Source organism: Oreochromis aureus, linkage group 2 (genome assembly GCF_013358895.1).
Source record: "Oreochromis aureus strain Israel breed Guangdong linkage group 2, ZZ_aureus, whole genome shotgun sequence".
Classification (NCBI taxonomy): Eukaryota; Metazoa; Chordata; class Actinopteri; order Cichliformes; family Cichlidae; genus Oreochromis; species Oreochromis aureus.
Window position 1 is genome coordinate 2,812,135 of NC_052943.1, and position 21,629 is coordinate 2,833,763.

The 21,629-nt window shown below is 40.6% G+C and overlaps 1 protein-coding gene across 4 annotated transcripts in view; it reads left to right on the plus strand.

Moving 5' to 3' along the window:
- Window positions 1-21,629, plus strand: part of il1rapl2 (interleukin 1 receptor accessory protein-like 2) — a 375,066-nt gene that overhangs the window by 293,523 nt on the left and 59,914 nt on the right. For all 4 annotated transcript variants that reach the window (XM_039615227.1, XM_039615236.1, XM_039615233.1 and 1 more), the window contains exon 7: window positions 3,680-3,754. In XM_039615227.1, coding sequence (XP_039471161.1) covers window positions 3,680-3,754 — 75 coding nt within the window. The remainder of the gene's footprint in view (window positions 1-3,679; window positions 3,755-21,629) is intronic.

Sequence of the window (21,629 nt, forward strand, 5' to 3'; positions counted from 1 at the left end):
TATGAGCAAGCACTTTGGTGACAGTGGGAAGGAAAAACTCCCTTTTAACAGGAAGAAACCTCCAGCAGTCAGTAATACATTGTAATTTTCTACAGTGTATTTCTAACTAACTAGGCGGCTCATTTTCTTTCTCTTGATGATACTTTCTTTAAAGTTTGAACACATTTTGGGGTCAAGTTGAAGAAAGGCAGATGTAAAAGTGAGGTCAGAGGTCAAATGCGATGCAGTGCGGTATTTTGAATCTTTATACGGTACATTCGACATGTCGATAATACACACCACACATGTAAGAGTCGTGGTTTCTAAGTTTAAGGGTTATTGGCAGTTTTTGACTGATAAATCATTAAGTCGGCTTTGAAAACCTCGATGGATGTTCAGTCAAAGCTTTTCAACCTCCCGTGCTTACAGACAAAAGGACATGCAAATACGACCACAAACATAACCTCCTTGGTGGAGGAAAGAAGAAGAAGAATTAGTTGTAGCAGCAGTTAAACCGCATCATGTGTCTAACTTCTAGAATAGAATAGAATAGAATAGAATAGAATAGAATAGAGCAGTCCTAGTGATAAGAAGTAGTAATTTGTGCAGTCAGCAGAGTCTCACAGCTTGCAGACTCTGGGTTTGAACCTCCTAACCACCCGGCCTTTGGTAGTGCCTGCAGGGCTTTTCTCTGAGTGCCTCTGTTTCCTACCACAATCCAAACAGATGCGTGTCAGGTTCAGTGGTGATTCTAAATTGGTTATGGTTGTGAATAAAAGGTCAATTAAGTGCATAGAATAAAGTGCTTTATGAATACATGGGTCAAATAAGGTCAAATGTGGCTAAAAAGCTCTTTGAGTTGTCAGTAAGTACGAGGTAGATGGCAAACCATTTCACTAAGCAGAGCAAACGCCACATATTCCATATTCAGTTTTCATCCAGTAGATCAAATTTCTGCCGTCCTCCATCGTCAAACTCAGAGAATTGCATTCAGACACTTTTCAGTCTATCTTTGATTGTTGTTTAGTTTTCCAGCCCCAGTTCTGTTCTAAACAACCTCATTTCCAGCAGCAGCTGTTTTTAGTTTTGATAAACCAAATGTACGCTACTACTTCTCGCTGATGACTGAAATTTACATTTACTTTCTACACACTACAGCCAAAAAAACAAATCCCAAGCATATTCATTCAGCAGGTCCTCTTTGCTCCTGAAACAAGTGCTTTAATTTTCTGGTATTTTCAGTCTCCATTTGTGTCCTCACACCTCTCCATTTCATCATCGATTTAAACAATTACACAACCGCAAAGCAGCGAGTTACAATGAACTGTGAAAACACAGTGTTATTGTTCTGTCCTATGAATTTTGTATGCGTTCATCGCTTCTTAGATGGGAAAGAAGTACAAAAACAAAGACTGAAATTAGCCATTGTGAATCACTGCTGCGTGGTTGAAATCAATCATGTGACGCCTCTGTAGGCGCCGTCCTAGCACGCACGTAGGCACCGACAAAACACACCCTCTGCATCACTGGTGTCCTGTAATTTTCGACACAAGCAACCATTTTCAAAAGTTCAGCGATCTCTAATTCCTGCTGCCGCGTTTCTATGAGCCTGGCTGATACACGTAAACAGCAACCCCATCATTATCATCTATTTGAAGAAAACCTTTGATTTTAATTCAAGTTAGCACAGACTCTGAACACTCACATACACAATTTTTAGTCTTTTTCATAGAGAATTGGACACAGCCTGCACGCATGTACGGTTGATTTTCTAACCACGTGACACATGCAAGCAAAGTCCAAACTCAAAATGGGAGATTATGGCAATATTCTATTCAAAAGGACAGTTTACCGCACATAAAGATATATGGACGATTAAAACATGGATACAGCTTCATTGTTTTTTCACAAAGGGTCACGTGAGCTCCCAAATGAAATTGTGAGCCATGATCTGTGCAGCGGTCGTATAGATGTGTATAGCAAAATTATGGGAAGATTGTGAAAAGAGGAGAGGAAAGTAAAAGACGAGTGGAGCACAGAAGAGAGGAGAACAAGAGTAGGTCTAGGTGAAGGGTTGTCTCATTAATCTTAAAAGGGCACAGCGGCGCCTTCAGAATGCAAATGAAACTATCAGTCTTGTCACAGAAACACGAGGATGGAGCGATGGAGAGATTGACAGTGTTACTGAGGGGAAAGGAAGAAGTCGAGAAAGAAAAGAAAGAAGGAAAGAGAAACCTGTGTAGAGTGCTTCTGCCATGCTGCAAAAGTCACATAAAGAGCATTTAATCCAACGTGGGAAACTATCTGCTAAGTTTGCCTAAAAGTCAAAGTAATTAAGGCGTCGTAGGTGAGCGAGTGCTTTTCGACTCTATACTTACTCCTGATATTAAGCCTCAGCTTTGTTGTTGCGCTTGTTTGTGTCTAATGGATGCTGAAAAAAATCTATCAAATGAACCAAGTGTTGATTTTCACACATAACACTTGCAATCTTTATTTTTCTGCTCGAGCAAATCTCGCACCAGGAGACGTTTGGCAATAAAATAAAGTTGGATAAAGCTTGAGTGGGAAGAAAGCTAGAAAAGGACCAAACCACTATAATCTGAAAAATATATATCGCTCTGCTGTAATGCATGTGTGCATATGATCATATGGATTAAAATCTACATTTGTTTGGCTTCATGCAGGATTGTAACCCCACACTTCCTGGTAGAAGTTCAGTGATGTGCTTGTGATATTGTACCATTGTGCCTAATCGCCTATGCTGCACCAGATCTGGTCTGAAAGACACGTAATTGGCCAAAGTGTCTTGTCATGGCTTAGATTTTGTAAAGCTTAAAAACAGAGCTCACAGGTGGTGCAGGAGTCTGGTCTCCTCTGAGGCTGTTTGAATTACAATCTGCTGAAGAGCTCTTAAATGTAAGAAGCTTTAATAGCTCTACAACCCAGCTGGCTGATGGTTGATGTTCATTCTCACCTCCTCCTGTACGACAGGCATTTTATGCAAGACACTGAACCCTGAATTGTTTCCAGTATGAGCCAAGACTTTGAATAGTAACTGATTTTTAATGATCACAATATGAGTTAATCAGCTGGTGCTTAGTTGACTCCGGAAACCAACTTCATGTGCTCAGACACAGAATAAAATCCATGTGGAATAGGACAGGCTTTTAAGGGAGGACAGCAGTATTGAGGATTGTTAGACACTTGGAGGTGGTGAGGGAGGGACGGCGCGATGGCTTTTCAGAGTCAGTGAGGTAAAATGGGAAGAGTGTTGCTGGTCATCAGAGGACAAAGGCAGTTCGTCAACAGGTTCACCTGCACAGGGACAAGAAGGAATCATTAGGTGAGAAAAGTTGTGTTGTGAGCTGCCTCTGTGACTGAGGCAGCGTCTAGTTGGCGTGACAGCTGGGTAGCTCCATTCTCTTTATATTTGGCTTTGTGATACTGCAGGCCGTTGATCAATTGATGGGGGCAAAGGTCAGCTCTCCCTCGGGGCTCTTCCTGACAAAACACTGCACTTTCGGGCTCTACACCTGCAGTACAGCTGTGGGTTTCCATTGTTTTTCTATCAACAGCGTAATGTTGTAAAATGAATGTTTCTTTCTAAAACTGGCAACTCTGTAAAGTGATGATATATGTTATGTCCAAAGCCCAGCACGCTTCTAATGATGATCTTCTTCCTCTCTTTTCTCTCTTTCAGCTCTCCAGACCACACAACCTCCCAAGGTCCTTTTCCCCCCAGACAGACAAGACACAGTGATAGAAGTCACACCTGGTAAGGAACAGCAATTCCTCTCCATTTCTTTATCCTTGGTTTCGGGTGGTGATCCTCTAGGTCTGTATTTTTAGAACGGCATCTCCATTCTTGGTGCAAAGTGCTCATCACTTTGGTGTCTCTTCGTGGAATGGCGTGCTCCATCAGGGCGTTTCCACGAACACTTTGCCTGTGGCAGCGCGTGTGATCAGTTTCACTTTACTGTGGCCTTTCAGGCATGCGGGAACTTTAACGATGGAAGTGTACTTGAATGTGTCAACGGTTCTGCATCTTGATGATGAAAGATGCAGATTACATTTAGCAGTCATTGTCTTTTTTTTAACTACCGCAAATAAAATAGTTAGGGTCGCCTCACAGGAGTTAAGTTAGTGGAGATTATTAGCTGTGTCCCAAAACCTAGGCCGCATCCTTCGGAGGACCCGGCCTTCGTGGTCTACATGGGCCGAGTCCTTCGAAGACCAAGAAGGCTGGAAGTGCGAGGCTGTGAAACGGGACGGTGAGGTCTAGCCTTCAGATTTGCGTCACCACTGTCTCGGTGGAGTTTAATAAACTCGGCCGTCTGCTCCTTGCTATCTAAAATATAACAGGACACTGGCGTAACTTCTCGACCATCTCACACTTCTGTTTAATCAGTTTTCTGTTTGACGTTTATTCAGCTGTGTGAAAACCCCGGAGGAACCCACCCGATGGATTAATAAAGGTTTATTTAATCTAATCTAATAACTTTAATCTCAGCCAACCCGATTTACTCACGAACAAATAAAATACTGAAAAAAGCCAAACAATAACATTTCTAGGTTGTCTAACTGATTAACCTGAGTAGCAAAAGACCGCAGGGACCTGAAAACGTTTTGTGGTGAGAGTCCGGTGTTCTCGCCGGCTCTGGTGACTTGTCAGCTTCGAGCTGGTGGGTAGCAGACGTCTCCGAAAACGTCGAGCACTTTTGTAAATATGTGATGTCTTGCTAAACCGAGCAGATATTTGAAGTTCACACAGCTACATTCTCACCTGAAAATATGTTCAAAGTGTATTTTGAGACCCAGAAAGATTAATAAGAGTAATATTAAAACTAAGTAGCTGCCGACATTGTTGGAAACTGGAATTGGCTGGGCCGCGCTATGAATTCTGGGATATGTTAGGCTACGAAGGATACACCTGACCCATCCTTCAAATTCGGGGAAATGAAGGACACATTTGTCGGCCGCATTTGGAGCAGCCTTCGAATTGGGACAGCCTTCGTCGCCTGGTTGTGATGTAATCAACCTTCAAATGCGGCCTCCGAAGGATGCGGCCTAAGTTTTGGGACAGACCTATTGAGAGTCTTCTGTCCTGCCGTCCTGCCCTCACCCCAAACCGGTCACCACAGATGGCTGCCCCTCCCTGAACCTAGTCCTGTTAAAAGGGAGTTTTTCTTTTCCACTATCGCCAAATGCCTGCTCAGGGGGTCAGTTTATCGTTGGGGTTTTCTCTGTATCGTTATGGGGACTTTACCTTACAATACAAAGTGCTTTTTGGCGACTGTTGTTGTGATTTGGCATTTGGATATGATTGGCAGTACTGTGATGGGATGCTGCCCAAAACCCATCCATGACCTTGACTTCTGCTTTTTCCTCCTGTATGTGTTTGTGAAGGGAAAGGTACTTTAGCATTTGAATTTCTCCATTGTCATAAATCATGACTTGAGAAATTTCCAGTATGCATTTCAGTCAGTTTGTTTTTATATGAGCAAACTTCTTCTAAGTTTAGCCTGGTTTGTGAATCAGACTGAAGCCAATTGGCCAAAATCATCACATCAGCTGTTATGGCTCTTAGGGGCTTTGTAAAAGGATACTTTACTGAACCCTGAAGGGTCATTGGCTCTATCAGTTGGAAAGTTAGAGGTCAGCTTTGACCACTGAACAACAGGCAGAGATTTAGAGTCTCATGTGAGATAATGCAGAGACGGTGGCTCAGTGAGCGCCGTGCTGGCCTCCTGCTCCCTGTCAGCGTGCACTTTATCCATTGCAGTCCCGCCGCGTCCGTGTTCTTTTATCTCCCCCAGTCAACGACTAACAATGACTTATGCGCAGATGTGTTCTCAAACCAATTTACTCTGCGCTTAAATATTTGCAGCACCCACACGGCACTCGCCGCAGAGCTGCCTTATCTACTGATGCGACCTGGCAGAGAGTCAAAACCGTGACATTTTAAAAAATTCCCGTCCTTTCACTTCGACTCATCTTCAGTAGATGATTTTCAGATGAGAGTAAAAGTTTGTTTGGATTGGCAAATTATATCCACCTCAAAAAAATGACATTTAAGTGCCATAGCAATATAAGGAAAGCGAGAGGAAGCGTGGCGTCTAACAGGAAGTTGAAGAAAAAATCTATAAGCTGCTCATGGAAAAACAAGACAGGTGAGGTGAAGAATCTATGAGAGAAACATGAAAAATTCAGCGCTGAAAGGATCTCATTAAGATTTGCTTGTGTACCAATCAGTGCGCGCTGTGCTCTGAGGATGGCCCAGTTGGCTGCCTTCGTTTCCAGCTGCACGCGTGTTGTGTGTGTGTTTAAGTGTATAAACCCGTCATGCATGCGCGCGCGCGTGTGTGTGTGTGTGTGTGTGTGTGTGTGTGTGTGTGTGTGTGTGTGTGTGTGTGTGTGTGTGTGTGTGTGTGTGTGTGTGTGTGTGTGTGTGTGTGTGTGTGTGTGTGTGTGTGTGTCTGCCCTGCTGTTTGGCGGTCTTTCTGACAATGTTAGCACTGTAGGCAGAAATGTGTTTGGATGTGTGCACAAGTCTGCGCATTTGTGTGTTTCCATTAACTCCAGATTGATGTAGTAACAAATAGGCCCTAAGGCCTCTGTACACTGATTGCAGCAGGGACACCTTTTAATGGGCACTGCATTCTCACCCCTACCAAACACACACGCACACACTCTTGCAGCGACAAAGGCCACACAGTAAGACACACACACACACACACACACACACACAGCCACAGTGTGACCCTGTGGTACATTTTTAATTATCATCTTGTTTTAACCTGGGGGAGATTTACATCAGCAACCACAGTTATGTTCTTCATTTTCCTCCACCCCCTCTCTCTCCTCCACTCGTCTGCTCCACTCTTCTTCTTTATATTTACACTTTCACTCACTCATTTTTTCCTCTTCTTTCCATCCTTTTCTTCTTTCTGTCTCATTTCATCTTCAGTGCCTTCACTTTCTATTTCCTTTAATATCGGTTTTATTTACTTTTCCCTTCTCTCTGCCGTCCTGCTCGCCACCGCTTTTGTCATTATTCCATAATGCCCTGGATTATACATGTGATTTATTTCACTTCCTGTTACTATGCCAACATGGTCTAGAGGCAAAAAACAAACAAAAAGAACTTGCAATTAACCATAAATTTGTGATATTTGCGTTAAAAGAAATCAAAAGTAAAATCAGAAAAGCTAACAGTGCTCGAGGAACTCTACACACGTCTCAGATATCCTGGAAATTCATCCTTACTCTGAATGTGCAGCTTTGTAATAAATGTTAAGTACTACTGCTAAGGATGAGCAACTTAAATATGTGAAAGAGACGAGAATATATAAGTTATTGGAAGGTTTACTGTGTTTTTATCTAATCAATAGTAATACTTTGGAGTCCAAGGAATAAAATATGTTTTCTGCCTCTTTAAACACATTCAGAGTTTCCATCTCTTAATACATTTTTGTTGCCAGTTAAACTCTTTGATTGTTTCCAAACTGTCACAGTCTTTCATCAGTCGGAAATATATTCAAATTAGAAGTCAAAAACGAACATTTCTGAAACTGGGCATGTTTAACTGAGTATTTAGGAAACGATCAGTTCCCATTATTTTTCCTAGCGTAACAGAGGAATGGAAGTGACAACGCACCCTGACAAACGGAGACTAAAGAGTGAGAATTAATGTGAGTATAAGATCAGTGTTGCTGAAATTATGAGACACCGCGATATGACTCGCAGTTTAATTTAACACTGTAAAATGTGCTTTCTGTTCATCGCAGGCTCAACAAATTAAGGTTCATCATTTAATTCAATAATCATTGTTCTCAGATCAAAATGTCAGTCACATTTAAACCCGGTGAAGCTCAGCTAATTGTTGGACTGTCACACGCCTCTGATGTCTGTCCATCCATCTTTCTCAGACATCCACCCAAACGGCCTCCAACTCTTTGATTCCTGTTTCCATCTATCTGTCAACTCCTAATTCTTTTCTCTTGTCATCACAGCAAAGTGTTGCTATTCTGATGGCCAAGCTGGATCTACGATCCAAACACAACCTGCCACCTCATTTCAAATCTATCACATGTGACACATTCGGTGCAGAGGATGTGTCGCTGTAACGCTGTCGTGCTTCATGTCTTTGGCATCAGTTTGGGATTAGTTGTTGTTGGGACGCTTTGGAACCATTTCATTGATTTAAGGCTATTATTTATTACCTGGTTTGTGTTGAATGGGAAGAAGAAGAACTAAACAGTTCCAAATGTCTCTGCGGGCTGGTGACTGCGACGGTCCTTTTAAAAGTAGTCGCAGTTATAGAACTTTTCCTGAGTAACAGCCATATCGGAGATTTTAACATGCACTCATTCACGCGACCACTAGAGGTCTACTACAATATCAAACTCAGTCAACTGAGAACAGCCATTCATAGAATTGAGAGCAAGCTTTTTAAGGCATCTAAGTGCTTCACTTCTTTTTCTGTTTTCTCCTTTATTGAGATTCTTTTAAGTGATTCTTTATTTTATAGATGTTTTTCTTGTTTTTGGCTGCTGTGAGACAAAAAAACAAAATAACATAATAGCAACATAATATCTAAATAAAGTACATCTGACCTTATATTTAGATTTTATAACACAACAAAATTAAGTCGCTTCCAAACCTTTTGTTTTAAGACAGAACATCCAGATTATAAAAGAAACCAAAGTTGGCTTAAAGTTGGTCCGTCTCCCCTTCGTAGCTGTGCTGCTGCTGCTTTTAAATCCCCACTTTGTGTCAGACTGACCCAACCTTCATGTCAAGGATCATCACCGGTGATGAGAGTCGGGTCTCCAGCTGTGACCCAGAGACCAAAAAGCAGTGTTTAGTGGTAACGTGTCCAAGCCCGAAGGTGGCCGATCTAACCGGCAGCGTTTTTTGTGTTTTTTACTGACACTCTCTGTGTTTTGTTCCATAAATTATCCTTCAATTAGACCTCAGCTGCTGATGTTCATTTCCCGATGACACGCCAAGCACTCTGGTAGATTGAATAGCCTTCATGGAAATCACCTAAGCACACACAGGCACACAAACTGTGCTTTTTAGCATTATGCAGATGAATTAGCCACATGGACGTCAAGCGCACATTCGCCAAATTTATTCTTGATTTTGATAAACATTTGAAGTCATTGCACAGATTGATGTTTTCATTTCAGTTTCATTAGCTGCTGCCTGAGTTTAGACACCACACAAACAAGTCACGCTCTCTGATACTTTCACACATAGAGCAGTATTAGATGCTGCTGTGAGGTTTGCTGTGAAAGGCAGGGAAGATAAGGAGGTAAGCTTTCTTCTTTTTACTGCTCCCCCCTCGTCTTGTCTTCTCTTTCTCCGTCTGCCTCTGTCTTTTTCCTCTGCCATCGTATTTATCTCTCTACGTCTGTCTCCCTCTGCGCTGTGTCTGCCTCTATCTCACTTTCCTTCCGTCTGTCTATCTTCCCTCCATCACACTCTCTATATCTCAAACTGTCCTTTTGTCTTTCTCTTTAAAGCTCATTCAGCCTTTTATTTTTTCTTCAAATGCTTTAAAACTGTGAGGCGCCATATCAATATTCCCCTTCAACCTGTCACAGAGAGATAATGTGAGGTAAGAGCGGGATAAAATGAATGCAAGAAAGGTCTTAATATTTCGGATATCCATCCTTAAGAGAGACTCTGGAGTCACCGTGCTGCATCATTCTGCAATGAATTCCACAGTTAACAGCTGCAAACACAACCAATGCATCAAATGATCGGCAGCAGAAACATACAGTGGCAACACAGGAATGTTATTGCTGTAGTACCACCTAAAAAGGAAAGGACAGAAGGTGAGGAATGAAAATATGCAGGAAAAGGAAGGATAGAAGGAAGCAAGGAAGAACAAAGTACATGGGAATGAGGGTAAAGATTCAGAATCTGAATAAGCTTCTGACAACTGACAATAACAATACGTATAGCAGTTTTATATTTATGTGCAATAGTGCATAGCGCGTAGTTGATTGAACAAATTATGAAAAAATGAGGGGTTGATAACTTGTCAGGATGGATGCACAAAAAGTTGGAAAGAGTGGCATATAACAACTCAGAAATGAAGGAAAAGTAAAGCAAAACTTGGCAAGAGAAGAAAAAAAGGTTTAAAAAGGCAGCCGAGATAACAAAAAAGGGAAGAAAATGAGGACGTGGTAGAAACAATGGAACAACCAAGGAAGAGATAGAAAGTGATAAAATAAGAAGTGCAGTATGTAGATAGAATCAAAGGGAAGAAGTGAGTAACAAACAATGATAAAAAGAAAATAAAGAAAGGAGAAATGTAACTCTATGAATGTTCAAAAGACTCTCGTGTTTCCATTACAGATTCAAAAAACAAGGAATCGCAATAAGATGAGTGGGAGTTTATTTGTGCAGTGCAGTTCACTTAAATATAACCAATGTGCTTCAGGTTGAACTGCATTAAAATTAAAACAATTATATAAGCTAATAGATTAGACCTGTTGATTAGGTATTTGCTTGACTGCCGTGTTCTGACTTTTTCATACGGATGCTGAGAAAAAGATAAAAGTGTCTTTGCAGGCAGTTCAAAGGGAGGACAGAACTGTACAATAACAACGAGGCAGAGAGGCAGGGTCCAAAAAAGAAGGTGTTACAGCTGTGGAAGAGCAACCAAAGGAAATTTGTAGGCTGAGTTGAACTAAAGTCCAAAACACACACATACTAAAGAAGTCCTTTAAAGGTAAAACACAAAATAAAAATCAGGAACAACAGGAGGCTGCTGGGGTAAACTAAAAATGCAGACATGGGACAAAAAGTCCCATGCAGTTTTTGTATTTCTTTTGTATTTCTTTTGTATTTCTTCTGCATCCCATCACAGTGGATTTGAAACCAAACAATCAAGATGTAAAGTGCAAACTTTCAGCTTCAATTCAAAGGTATGACGAAAAAATATGAACAATAAATGTTACATTACAGTTTTACACATAGTCCCTTTGTCAGAGGATCAGAGGTAATTCTAACACAATCTAACATGATTTAAATTATAAGAATTGTTTTTAATTCTGTATACACATGACAAAATAGTGAGAGCACGAGGACACAATCAGGACGGAGTAAACTATAGTGAGGGACAGAACGCAGACAAGGAGGAAGCAGAAACAAAAGCAGGCAGGTAAAGGAAATAAAACCAGAATAAAAGAGGAAGACGAGAGAAGCTCATGCAGAGAGGAAGACGCTGACGGGCGATATGGGAGAAGGTAATAATACATTAAAAAACACACTCAAACTGAATACTGTGGCCTAGTTAGCTGAAGGAATTCAGGCTGTACATGCGGACAAATCCAGAACGTGTCAAAACTGTGGCCTAAAGCAGGATTTGGCAGATAATTTAGGGTTAACTGGGATTTCAGTATCACAGAGGCGGTGGTTACGGGGGAGGTATACAAAACCACCGATAACCACACATTTCTCCAGAAACGAGCCGCACCATTTCTGAAAGACCCTGCAGACCTCTGTGCATGTAAGAAAGTTTCAAGTTTTTAGAGACTGTGAAGTTTTCATTATTCCCTTACAAGCATCAATAAGAAATACAGTTACTCGGGAGCAAACAAGCCTTAATAAGGAGATCTTATAAAACGGGGAACCTAAGCCTTATACTTAATGGAATCATAAAAATTTCCAGGTAGGCTAAATATACTTAGCAGTTTGAATTCTGTTTTCATATTTGTTTGTTATTTGCTCACGCACCATTTAACTGCGATGCTGATTGAAGCTGATTACACACAGTTGGCATTTTTTAGTGGTTTTCTCTCCTGGCGTCAATTACACTTTCCTACAAAGCACTTCTCCACTTTGATAAAGAGTACACACACACACACACACATATAAATATATATAAATATTGCTTTTTAATCCTTTTCCACACACTCACACTGCTTTAGCTATAGCAACTGCTTGTGCGCTGCATTGTGTTTTTAATCTCTTTGTACTCTTTCGAACTCCTTTTTTGGTAATATCAGTTAACCCCTCCTGTTTCTGATTGGTCACCACCCTTGTTACGTGAAAGCCTCATAGCTAATTTGGAGAAACCTGGCTCGACTTAGGGAGCTGCGCTGGTGCGACCTCTTGCCTAATTGCCAACGTTCTTGTAAGCAAAGCCAGAGCGTCAAAAGGATTTCCTGGGTAATAATAATAATAATGGATTGCATTTATATAGCACTTTTCTAGGCACCCAAAGCGCTTTACAATTCCACTATTCATTCACTCCCACATTCACACACTGGTGGAGGCAGCTACAGTTGTAGCCACAGCTGCCCTGGGGCAGACTGACAGAGGCGAGGCTGCCATATCGCGCCATCGGCCCCTCTGGCCAACACCAGTAGGCGGTAGGGTAAAGTGTCTTGCCCAAGGACACAACAAGCAGGACAGAGAGAGCAGGGGGATCGAACCAGCAACCTTCCGGTTACAGATGAGCTTCCCAATCCCCTGAGCCACAGCCGCCCCCAGATATGCTGAACTCGCTTCATAATCAGTGTTTGGGTTGTTACACATTACCCATTACTTTTCTGAAAGTAATGCGGGACACTACTCATTATATTACTTTCTCATTACGCCGACAAATGACCTGAAACACACTGTCTCATAATTACCAGTTAACAATAGAAAGATAGAAAGGTACAGGCTACAGTCCCACACACCAACACAAATCCCAATCCTAATCAGGACAGATGTGATCTCTTACTGTTTAGGTGTGAAAACAAAGCCGAGGACACAAAGCAAAAATGCAAACCAGCTCTAAGAGACTTCAAAGCCATCGTAACACCGATTCTACTTTAGAAACATGAACAGGTAGAAACGGAGCCTGACTGCTCATCACTCACTTCAGGCTCTGACTCGGCTTTAGCATCACTCTGGGTTTTCTGCTAGCTTTGTGTTAGCATGCTGTCAGTGCAGATGCTTCCAAAGAGCCAAAGTTCTGTAAGCACTATAATGTGGTATAATGTTTTTGTTCTGTACTGTAGTATTCTTGTATTTTTTTATAATGAAAATATCTCCACTACTGCTCGCCGCTCCACCATTGTCCTCCTAGGGCAGCTAAACAGCTAATGTTAGCGCTAGCACGCAGGAGGAAAAAAGCATGTCTGATTGATTTTTTTTCCTCTCTATCACTCGTAGGACACACGGTACATCGCATTATATAAGCTAGTACAAGGTGTTTAGCCTTTCCATCAGCGTCATAATGTGCTACGCACACGGACAGTTCTCTCCCTCGATCTAAACGGGCTTTTGACAGACAGGAGAGCAAAAATAGAGTGAAAATAAAAGTTGTGAGGGTGGAGTAAGAGCATCAAAGGGATTGAGAAAATAATTGCAGTTGAAAGGATGATCAATATGCGATGGACGCGCAATAAAGAATGGATTTTGTTCTTTCTTTTGCTCCTGCTTTCATTTGTCATCGGGGGGCTCATGAATATGGTAATCGGCTTTTGTTTGCTACCTTGATGGAGAAGGAGGGACTTGTGGAGAGAGAGAGAAAAAACAAAGAGGGTGAGAAATGTCTGCAGTGGAGCTGAGATGGTGGAAACACCTTTATCCATCTGTTTTTACAGGGAAAAAAAATAACAGCAAGAAAAGACAGAAGTGGGCTCCAAGGTCACAGGTGTATGTCGCTGGGAGAGAGGACAGTTAGGAAGAAAACTGAACCATTTGTAGCCCAATGTCAAACAGTGGGTAAGCCTGTCTATGTGTGTGTGTAAGGCTTACTGTGTTGGGCATATGAGGCAAATTGCAGCATTTAAACAGAATACGATAAAAAAGCGTTAAATCATTTTCCCTGTGATCCTTCAAAAATGAGTGAAAGACTCAGTTTTCAACCTGCAAGTCTGCAATATTATAATTATATGATGCAGGAAATGAGGCCATTACTGGGTGATAATTAAATTTTTCAGTGCAATGACAATGAAAATACAGCATTGGATACTGTATATAAGAGGTAAGAAATTTACATTGAAACCACATATCATTCACTGGTTTTATCACTAGTCAGTGTCGGCTTTGCTCAGAATGTTTGCTCACAGTTTTACAATAAATGTATTTCTTTCTTTTTTATTTGGACAGTATAATAATCAGTTATCTAATTACACATTATTAGCTTTTAAAGTGGTTGTAGAAGTCTAGGAAAGAGTTAACCTTCAATAATTCATCCAGGCAGTAAGGGAAACTGTACACCTTCAATGTAAAGGTTGTGCCTTACCACTGCAAACAACATGTTTCAAAAGGCCCACCTCTTACTTTGGAGGTGAATTGTCTAACTGTCTATAGAATTGTCTAAGTGTTTTTGTACTGGTGACATTTGTATAATTATTAATTAGTCTAGATTAGTATAATTAGTCTCGATTACACTGGGTGCTAAAGTAGTTCTCCAAATCTGCAAATCATCAGATGTTGTACTTCCATAATTTTGAAGCTGGGATAAGTACTATGTGTGTTTGATGTAGCATCAACATACAGCTGAGAAGTGGATCATGCCGGAGATGTTTAAAAATGTTTCTAAGGACAGAAAGGTAAATCACATTGCTGTGAAGTCACATGTCTTCTCTAACAGGGAGAGCCTCCCACTTTAAAGAACCACCTGTCAAGCTTCAGGGACGAGGATTTGAAACCCAAACAACATCATCGCAATCTTCCTTTTTCTCTTGGTTGGCACACTGACTTGAGTCAGTTGATGTAACTTCAAAGCTGCATTTTAGAAAGCAAATACCTTAAAGCCTCAGACCCCGAAGCTGTAGCTCAGCGTTTAAGTGTGTCCCTTCATCTCCGGTGTGAGACAGACTGATTGATTGAAAATCAAGCGCACTGGTTATTTAACATCATTACACAGAAAGGCAACAGTGTGGCGTTAACCTCAATTAATTATTGCATAATTTGATGCCTGGAGGCTGTAAATATTTATTATTCACAACAACATTCATTTGTATAAAAGCAGGAGGGGATGCTTTTAAGTTGCCTCTTTCAAGTTAGTTTGTCTGTTTAGTGAATTACATAAATATCACTTCAAGCCTTTAGCAGGCAAATAACTTTACAAGGAGGTAAAACATATGAATTTGATAGGTTATATTTTTTTCTGTTATTTAAGCCAAATGTGTCAGAAAGATTTGAAGAGATTTGGCTTTTGTTAAAAAGTCATATTTTACATGTCTTAGGTTTTACGATTTCAAATACCTACCACTGAAACTCAAACCTCAGTGAGTTCGTTTTTGGAGTCAAGACGAACAGGCTGATAATAATGCACGTAGTCCATTAGTTTGTCCATCAAATGGACTAAAAGTTGTCAATAAAAGCAACACAAAAACAAGCATACAGGCATACACACAGTTTTCCTTGTAAGTCTGCCTCGGTGCAGCATCACAGTGAATTTTAAATAAAACAATCTAGATGTGATTGAAGCACAGCTTTAATTTGATAAAGTTGGCACTTCAATTATGTCTTGATTCTTTGTACACAGCCACAATGGATTGTAAATCAGAGGATTTTTTATTTATTTTTTTTCAATTATGTCATTGTCCAAGGGCGGCAGAGTGGTGCAGTGTTTAGAAATGTCTCCTCACAGCAAGTCGGTCCTGCGTCCTGCTCGTGTCTTCGTGGATTCTCTCTGGGTACAGTCCAAAGACATGGGGGTTAGGTTAACTGGCTGTAGGTGTGAATGGTTTTCTGTCTCTACGTGTTAATCTGGTGACAGGTTGACGACCTGCCCGGGATGTACCCTGCCTCTCGCCCTGTGACAGCTGAGGTAAATTCCACGCCTCTGCAACTCTAAAGTGGATAAGTTGAAGAAAATGGATGAATGGATTGCAATGCATTATCTAAATACTGATGGGCCTAAGTTTATAGAGATACAGATTCCCTCTGTCATAGTTAGATTTGTAGAAAGTGTGTACCTTTTTCTAGTGAGTCCAGATTTTGACCAGTGTTAATTTTGTTTCTTGTAGTCTGACTTTTTGTCACACAGACACATTTTTACCATAACTACACAGTGTTCTACTATATCCATCATCCAATGCATGCTGATCTGCTGAATAATGTTCATAATGGTTGTGTACAGAGTTCCTTACAGCCAAGTTTCCAAGTTAAATGGACTATTTTTGCCTTTCTGGTTTCACCAGGCAGTGACCTTCAGCCCTCACTAAGAAAGATGCAGCTAGGTGGCTACGTATGAAAATTAACGCACACATAGGTCTGAGATTAACCTTCCAGTTCAGTAAAGAATTGAGCATGGAGCTGAAAGTATTCATTTACTGGTCAATGTACATTCCTATTTTCATTTATGGTGAGCTGTGTGTAGTGACTGAAAGAGTAGGATGATCAGTACAAGAGGCAGAAATGAGCATCCCCTAAAGGTGTCTGAGGTAAGTCTTAACGGATTAGGAACAAGTCTAAGCCACCTTTGCTACACTGCTGGATACAATATGAGTTTTCATTCCGTAACAAAAGCCCACCCTTATCTAATTAGCTGGGTGGGTTAAGTCAAGGTTAGGGAGGAGCAGTTGTCCTCTGAGTGCCTTCTACTTGGGGTGATTCAAACATGTTGAACTGGGATGGATGGATATTTTTTCTGATTAATCCAACACAGTTTACAGTAAGCTAATTAAAGTGCCTTAAATTATAGCTCAATAGTTCGGAAGCTGCTGACTTAAAAAAAGAGATCCTGGCTGTTGTTGTACAGTCTTTTCTGTGTTTCCATCACTGTCTGTTTAATTCTGCTGCAGTATTCCCACTCCTCCTCTATCTTCTTCAAACCCCCACTCTCTCAGCAGGATAAGGATCCTGTGGAGTCAGAATTGGATTTTTATTAAGAACAAATCCCCTTTGAAAATCCACCTAAACTACACCACTGTGTGTGTGTGCATGATATGTGTGAATGAAACTGAAAGAATTAATGACTGGAGTGAGACTGGATTTCCACCATGCAGTGTCTACAGTGCCTACAGTGTCTGTTGCTTTACAATAGCAGAGGTGTGCTGACACATAACATGGTTTCATGAACTTAAGATGTTTCTTCTTTTAAACTTAAAGCAACCAGTGTATCAAATTGTGGTTCATATCTGTCATTCAAAATGTTACCACATTTAATGGTAACAAACCAAACAGAATGTCAGTAAAAGGTTATTTCTATTTGCTAGCCAATATGAAAAAAGTTTATCAACAAACTTCTATCTGTATCTGATCTGTCTGCCCATAATGGACTTACCATTATATAGCTGATACTGGCTGTCAGATGCTGTGAAGTAAACAGCTACAATTTGGATGTTTAGCAGTGATGGTTATATTTCAGGCGATCGTGGCTCAAGAGTTGGCAGTTTGTCTTGTAATCGGAAGGTTGACGGTTCGAGCCCCGGCTTGGACAGTCTCAGTCCTTGTGTCCTTGGGCAAGACACTTCACCCGTTGCCTACTGGTGGTGGTCAGAGGGCCCGGTGGCCCCAGTGTCCGGCAGCCTCGCCTCTGTCAGTGCGCCCCAGGGTGGCTGTGGCTACAACGTAGCTTGCCATCACCAGTGTGTGAATGTGTAAAGCACTTAGTAAAGCGCTATACAAATATAGGCCATTTACCATTTCTTCTGGTAATGGTTCTTTTTGACATCAATCAACAATCAATCAATACAACTGACCTCCTTTTATTGGTCTAATTTGATAGAAAATAATAATTATATCCATCCAGCCATCCATGTTCTTCCGCTTAAATACAAAAACTCAAATGTTTCAGGAGTGACATCTCATCTACATAGTTTCATCGCTAAAACAATGACTATGGAATTTTGATCAGTCCACTCAACATCAAAGATAGTCTTTGAGATTACATGTTAATGTTCTCTGTCATATATGTTGTTCTATCCATCGGACACCCAAGCTCTTTTTTTAGGATGCAGCAGGTCTATGATGAGCAGAAGAGTCAAATCTAAGAACCAGCACCTACACTTTCTGTACTTAACTGTTTCTACCACAGACTTTTAACCTGTTGATTTACTGAGCTGAACATTTGATGGTCATTTTACCCAAAGATAGCAATACATCTTCAAAACTGCCATCCATAGGTATTAAAATAACAAATTCCATCAGTGCACTTTATGTTGCCTAACAGGATAATCGATGCATGTTACCATTACATATTTCTCTACAAATTTTTGTTTGCAGACTTAAAAATGTGCTTCAGGCTTTCTGGGGGTCTCTTTTGGATTACAGGTTTTAGAGAAAACTGATATTTCTTTGCATTGTTTATTCAGCTGCGGAGAAAACAACTCCAAGTCAGTCAGTCCAATGAATGTATAAACAAAGCTTTAAACATATTGTGTGGTGTATTTGTTACTTATTTGCATTATCTTCAACTTCCCCTTGAGAGTTTCTCAGATATGTTGACTTTCATTGGTTATGGGTGAATTCTTACCCCATAGGTCCTGATCATGAAAGAGCACACATTCAAACAATTGTTTGTTAATTTAGGAAAAAGCACTTGTTTACAACATGAGTTTTCATTCCCTAACAAAAGCCCGCACTTATCTAATTAAATTTGGTTTTGTTGTTGTTCTTACTGGGGGAAAAGATGTGTTCCCTGTAGCTAATTTTACAACAGGGAAAGAAGTCATTGTATGCTAGACACAGAGAGTAGAATGAAAGATGACAGCAGTGCTTGTTTTACATGACAAATACGCGTTTTCTCTTTTATTGTAGAAATAATCATGGATTCTTCAGTCTCCGTGTCGGTGCATTGATTTATTACATTACACGCATGTCTGTGGCTTCATTTTGTTGGCCCGTGTGTGTGCATGCTCTCACAGGGCACCACTCTTTTTTTCCTTTTTTTAATCCCTCTTAACATTTTCACACCTTTAACAGCTGTGGGAGCAAGAGCAAGAGGAGAGAAATCATAGAGGAATCTTAAGTGGAATAGTTTGTTTCTATCACTTTTAGATGTGTAATGGGGGTCAAAGGGTCTCTTACGCTCACTCTCCCGCCATAATAGGCACAGCTGCTCATCTCACTAGCCGTAAAATGGGTTTTTATGACCTCAAGATAGTGATACACAGCATGTTTTTGACAACTTTGAAGGACAGCAATGCTCATAGCGTTTCTGAACAAGGCATTTCAAACCCTCAGTATTTTTCTCTGTGGTGCTTTTTCATTTTTTTTGGAGCCACACATGAAAATATTAAGATAAGAGGGTGGACAAAGATGGGTGAACACAGTGCCAGGCTTTATAACAATAACAGTCTTGGATAGCAAGCTACATTCAATGTAAATCTATAGAGGCAATGATAAAAACATACATGCCTGCTCCTTTTGCTAAACAGAGATGGACAGTAACGCATAATCCGATTACTTTGTTCAAGCAACGAGTAATGTAAGGGATTACTATTGCAAAATAAATAATTAGATTACTGTTACTTTCCCATATGTACTCTACATTACTGCGTTACTAAACCGTCGTGATTTTGTTTGTGAGAGTGTCTCATGACAATGACGTAAGCGTGTGCGATGCCCGCGGCAGCAACAGACGTGTGCAGATCAAAAATGGATAATATGGAGTGAGAGAGAGCACAACCATGCAGCTTTAAAGCGTGGAAGTACTCACATTACTTTAAGTTTTAGTCCATAAAAAGTGACAAAAACATTAGTGTCTGCTGTGCACTGAGTGGGAAGAAAACTTCTTTCTACAGCGAAAAATGAAACTTCAAATCTGAGCGAGCAGCGAGCTCGCTGCCACGGGAATGTGACATTCACAGAGAAACCCCCCGATCCCCCCACTGACATGACCACTGTGGGCAAACCTCCACCCGCCCCACTCCTGCTAAACAGCTGACAAAAGATTTAAGAGCGACAGGACTCAGTGCTGCTGAATCTGTGATTTTATTTATTTTGAGTGTAAACACAAAACATTATTTTATTTTATATGCTGGAATATGCAGACAATAGGTTTAAATGTTCAACAATTTCTTGAAGTCAAAGAATCTTGCATATAATTTAATTTTTGCTTGATGCAATGTGCATAAAGTTAAAAGATTAAAACTAATAAAACAAGTTTTTAAAAGAGGCTTTCCATTTGATTCAATTTTATATGATGGATTATTCATAAAAAAATAAAATTGGGCCTAAAAGTCTGTTGCTTTATTACGTATTTAGGTGTTGAAATTGCTTTGAGAATACAGTGAAGACTGCTCTCCTGGTAGACCATCAACTGACTTTCATGGCGGCTGCCACCTCGTAAAACATTGTTTCACAATTAGCTTAGATTGATTCTGTTTTAGCATTTTTAACCATTGCATGGTTGTTATTGTCCTCAAAAATTTAACAGAGGTTGCAGGCGATTCTTAATGTGAGGTGTCCGAATACACAGGGCATCACAGTTGTTTGGTTTTGGCAACAAAAAGCAGATGGTCACATTGTTCTGCAGGGTTTATATGTACATATGCATACATTTATTGCATGCTACTTTGAGTCTTAATTTTGTCATTCAGATAATGGGCGGATCTCCTTAGCCTTGCTGGCACTTAGCCCTCAGATCACAACCATGCACTCTCATAATTTGGTTTGCAGCTGAATAATGACTAAGGCAACAGTTGGAGCTTAGATGACACTGTTTTCTTTTTGCACTGCTTGTACTCTGAGTCTGGCTCTCAAATAGTGCTGGCAGTTCATATGAGCCCAACATCCGCCAATAAGAGAATGTGACAAGAGTGAACATTAGGTCAGTACTGACACTGCCACAGTGGGCTGCTTTGACACTGAGCTGATGGTAAAATTGTCTGTTTGTTGGGATAATGCTAACGAGTCTTATCTGATTCATGGAAAATTTATTTATTTGTGTAATGTTTAGCTTTCTTTGTACTGCTTTGTGTCTAACCTACTTCTCAACAGGAGCTAAACCGACAAATCAGGTTGATTGACATGCAGGCCGGCACAGCATGTTCCTAAGACTATGCAGTGTCATCATCCTCGCTGTAGGATGCCAAGGTGTATCTGGAGATGCAGAGATAATTCCAGCATTAGTGGTAGGTAATGATATCCAAACAACCCTTTTCCAAATCATCCAAGAATATTTTGTGCTAAAACTAACAAATGTTTAACCATGGCTCAGGTTTCAGCTGAGCTTATTCAGTACAGACGAATAATCCTGCCATGGTAACGTCGGGTCGGAAAAGCTCGTACTGTATATGTCATTTTAGAGGCTTGATGAGTGATAAATTAAGTCAACTGAGAACGCTTTAGAGTGTTTAGAGAAAAAAACACACTCACAGAAATATACCAGCACCTAATTTAGACTCACCAGTTAACCTAGGAAACCTGAACCTGTTATCCATCCATTCATCTTCCTCTGCTTATCTAAATTGGGATTTCGGGGCCCCAGGGAGGGTGAAGCCCCACCCAACTATCATAGGGTGAGAAGCAGGGTATACCATAGACATTTTGCCAGTCCATTACAATGAACCTTCAGTACCTTTGTTTACTACTACTACTCAGTATATATATATACTTTTATTTTGGAGAATGCTCTTATTGAACATTTCAGATATTGAAACCATTGAATGTAATAGTAATGCCTGCACAGCAGTCCCACCTACCTGCTGTTCACACCTTTTTGAAACCAGGTAATA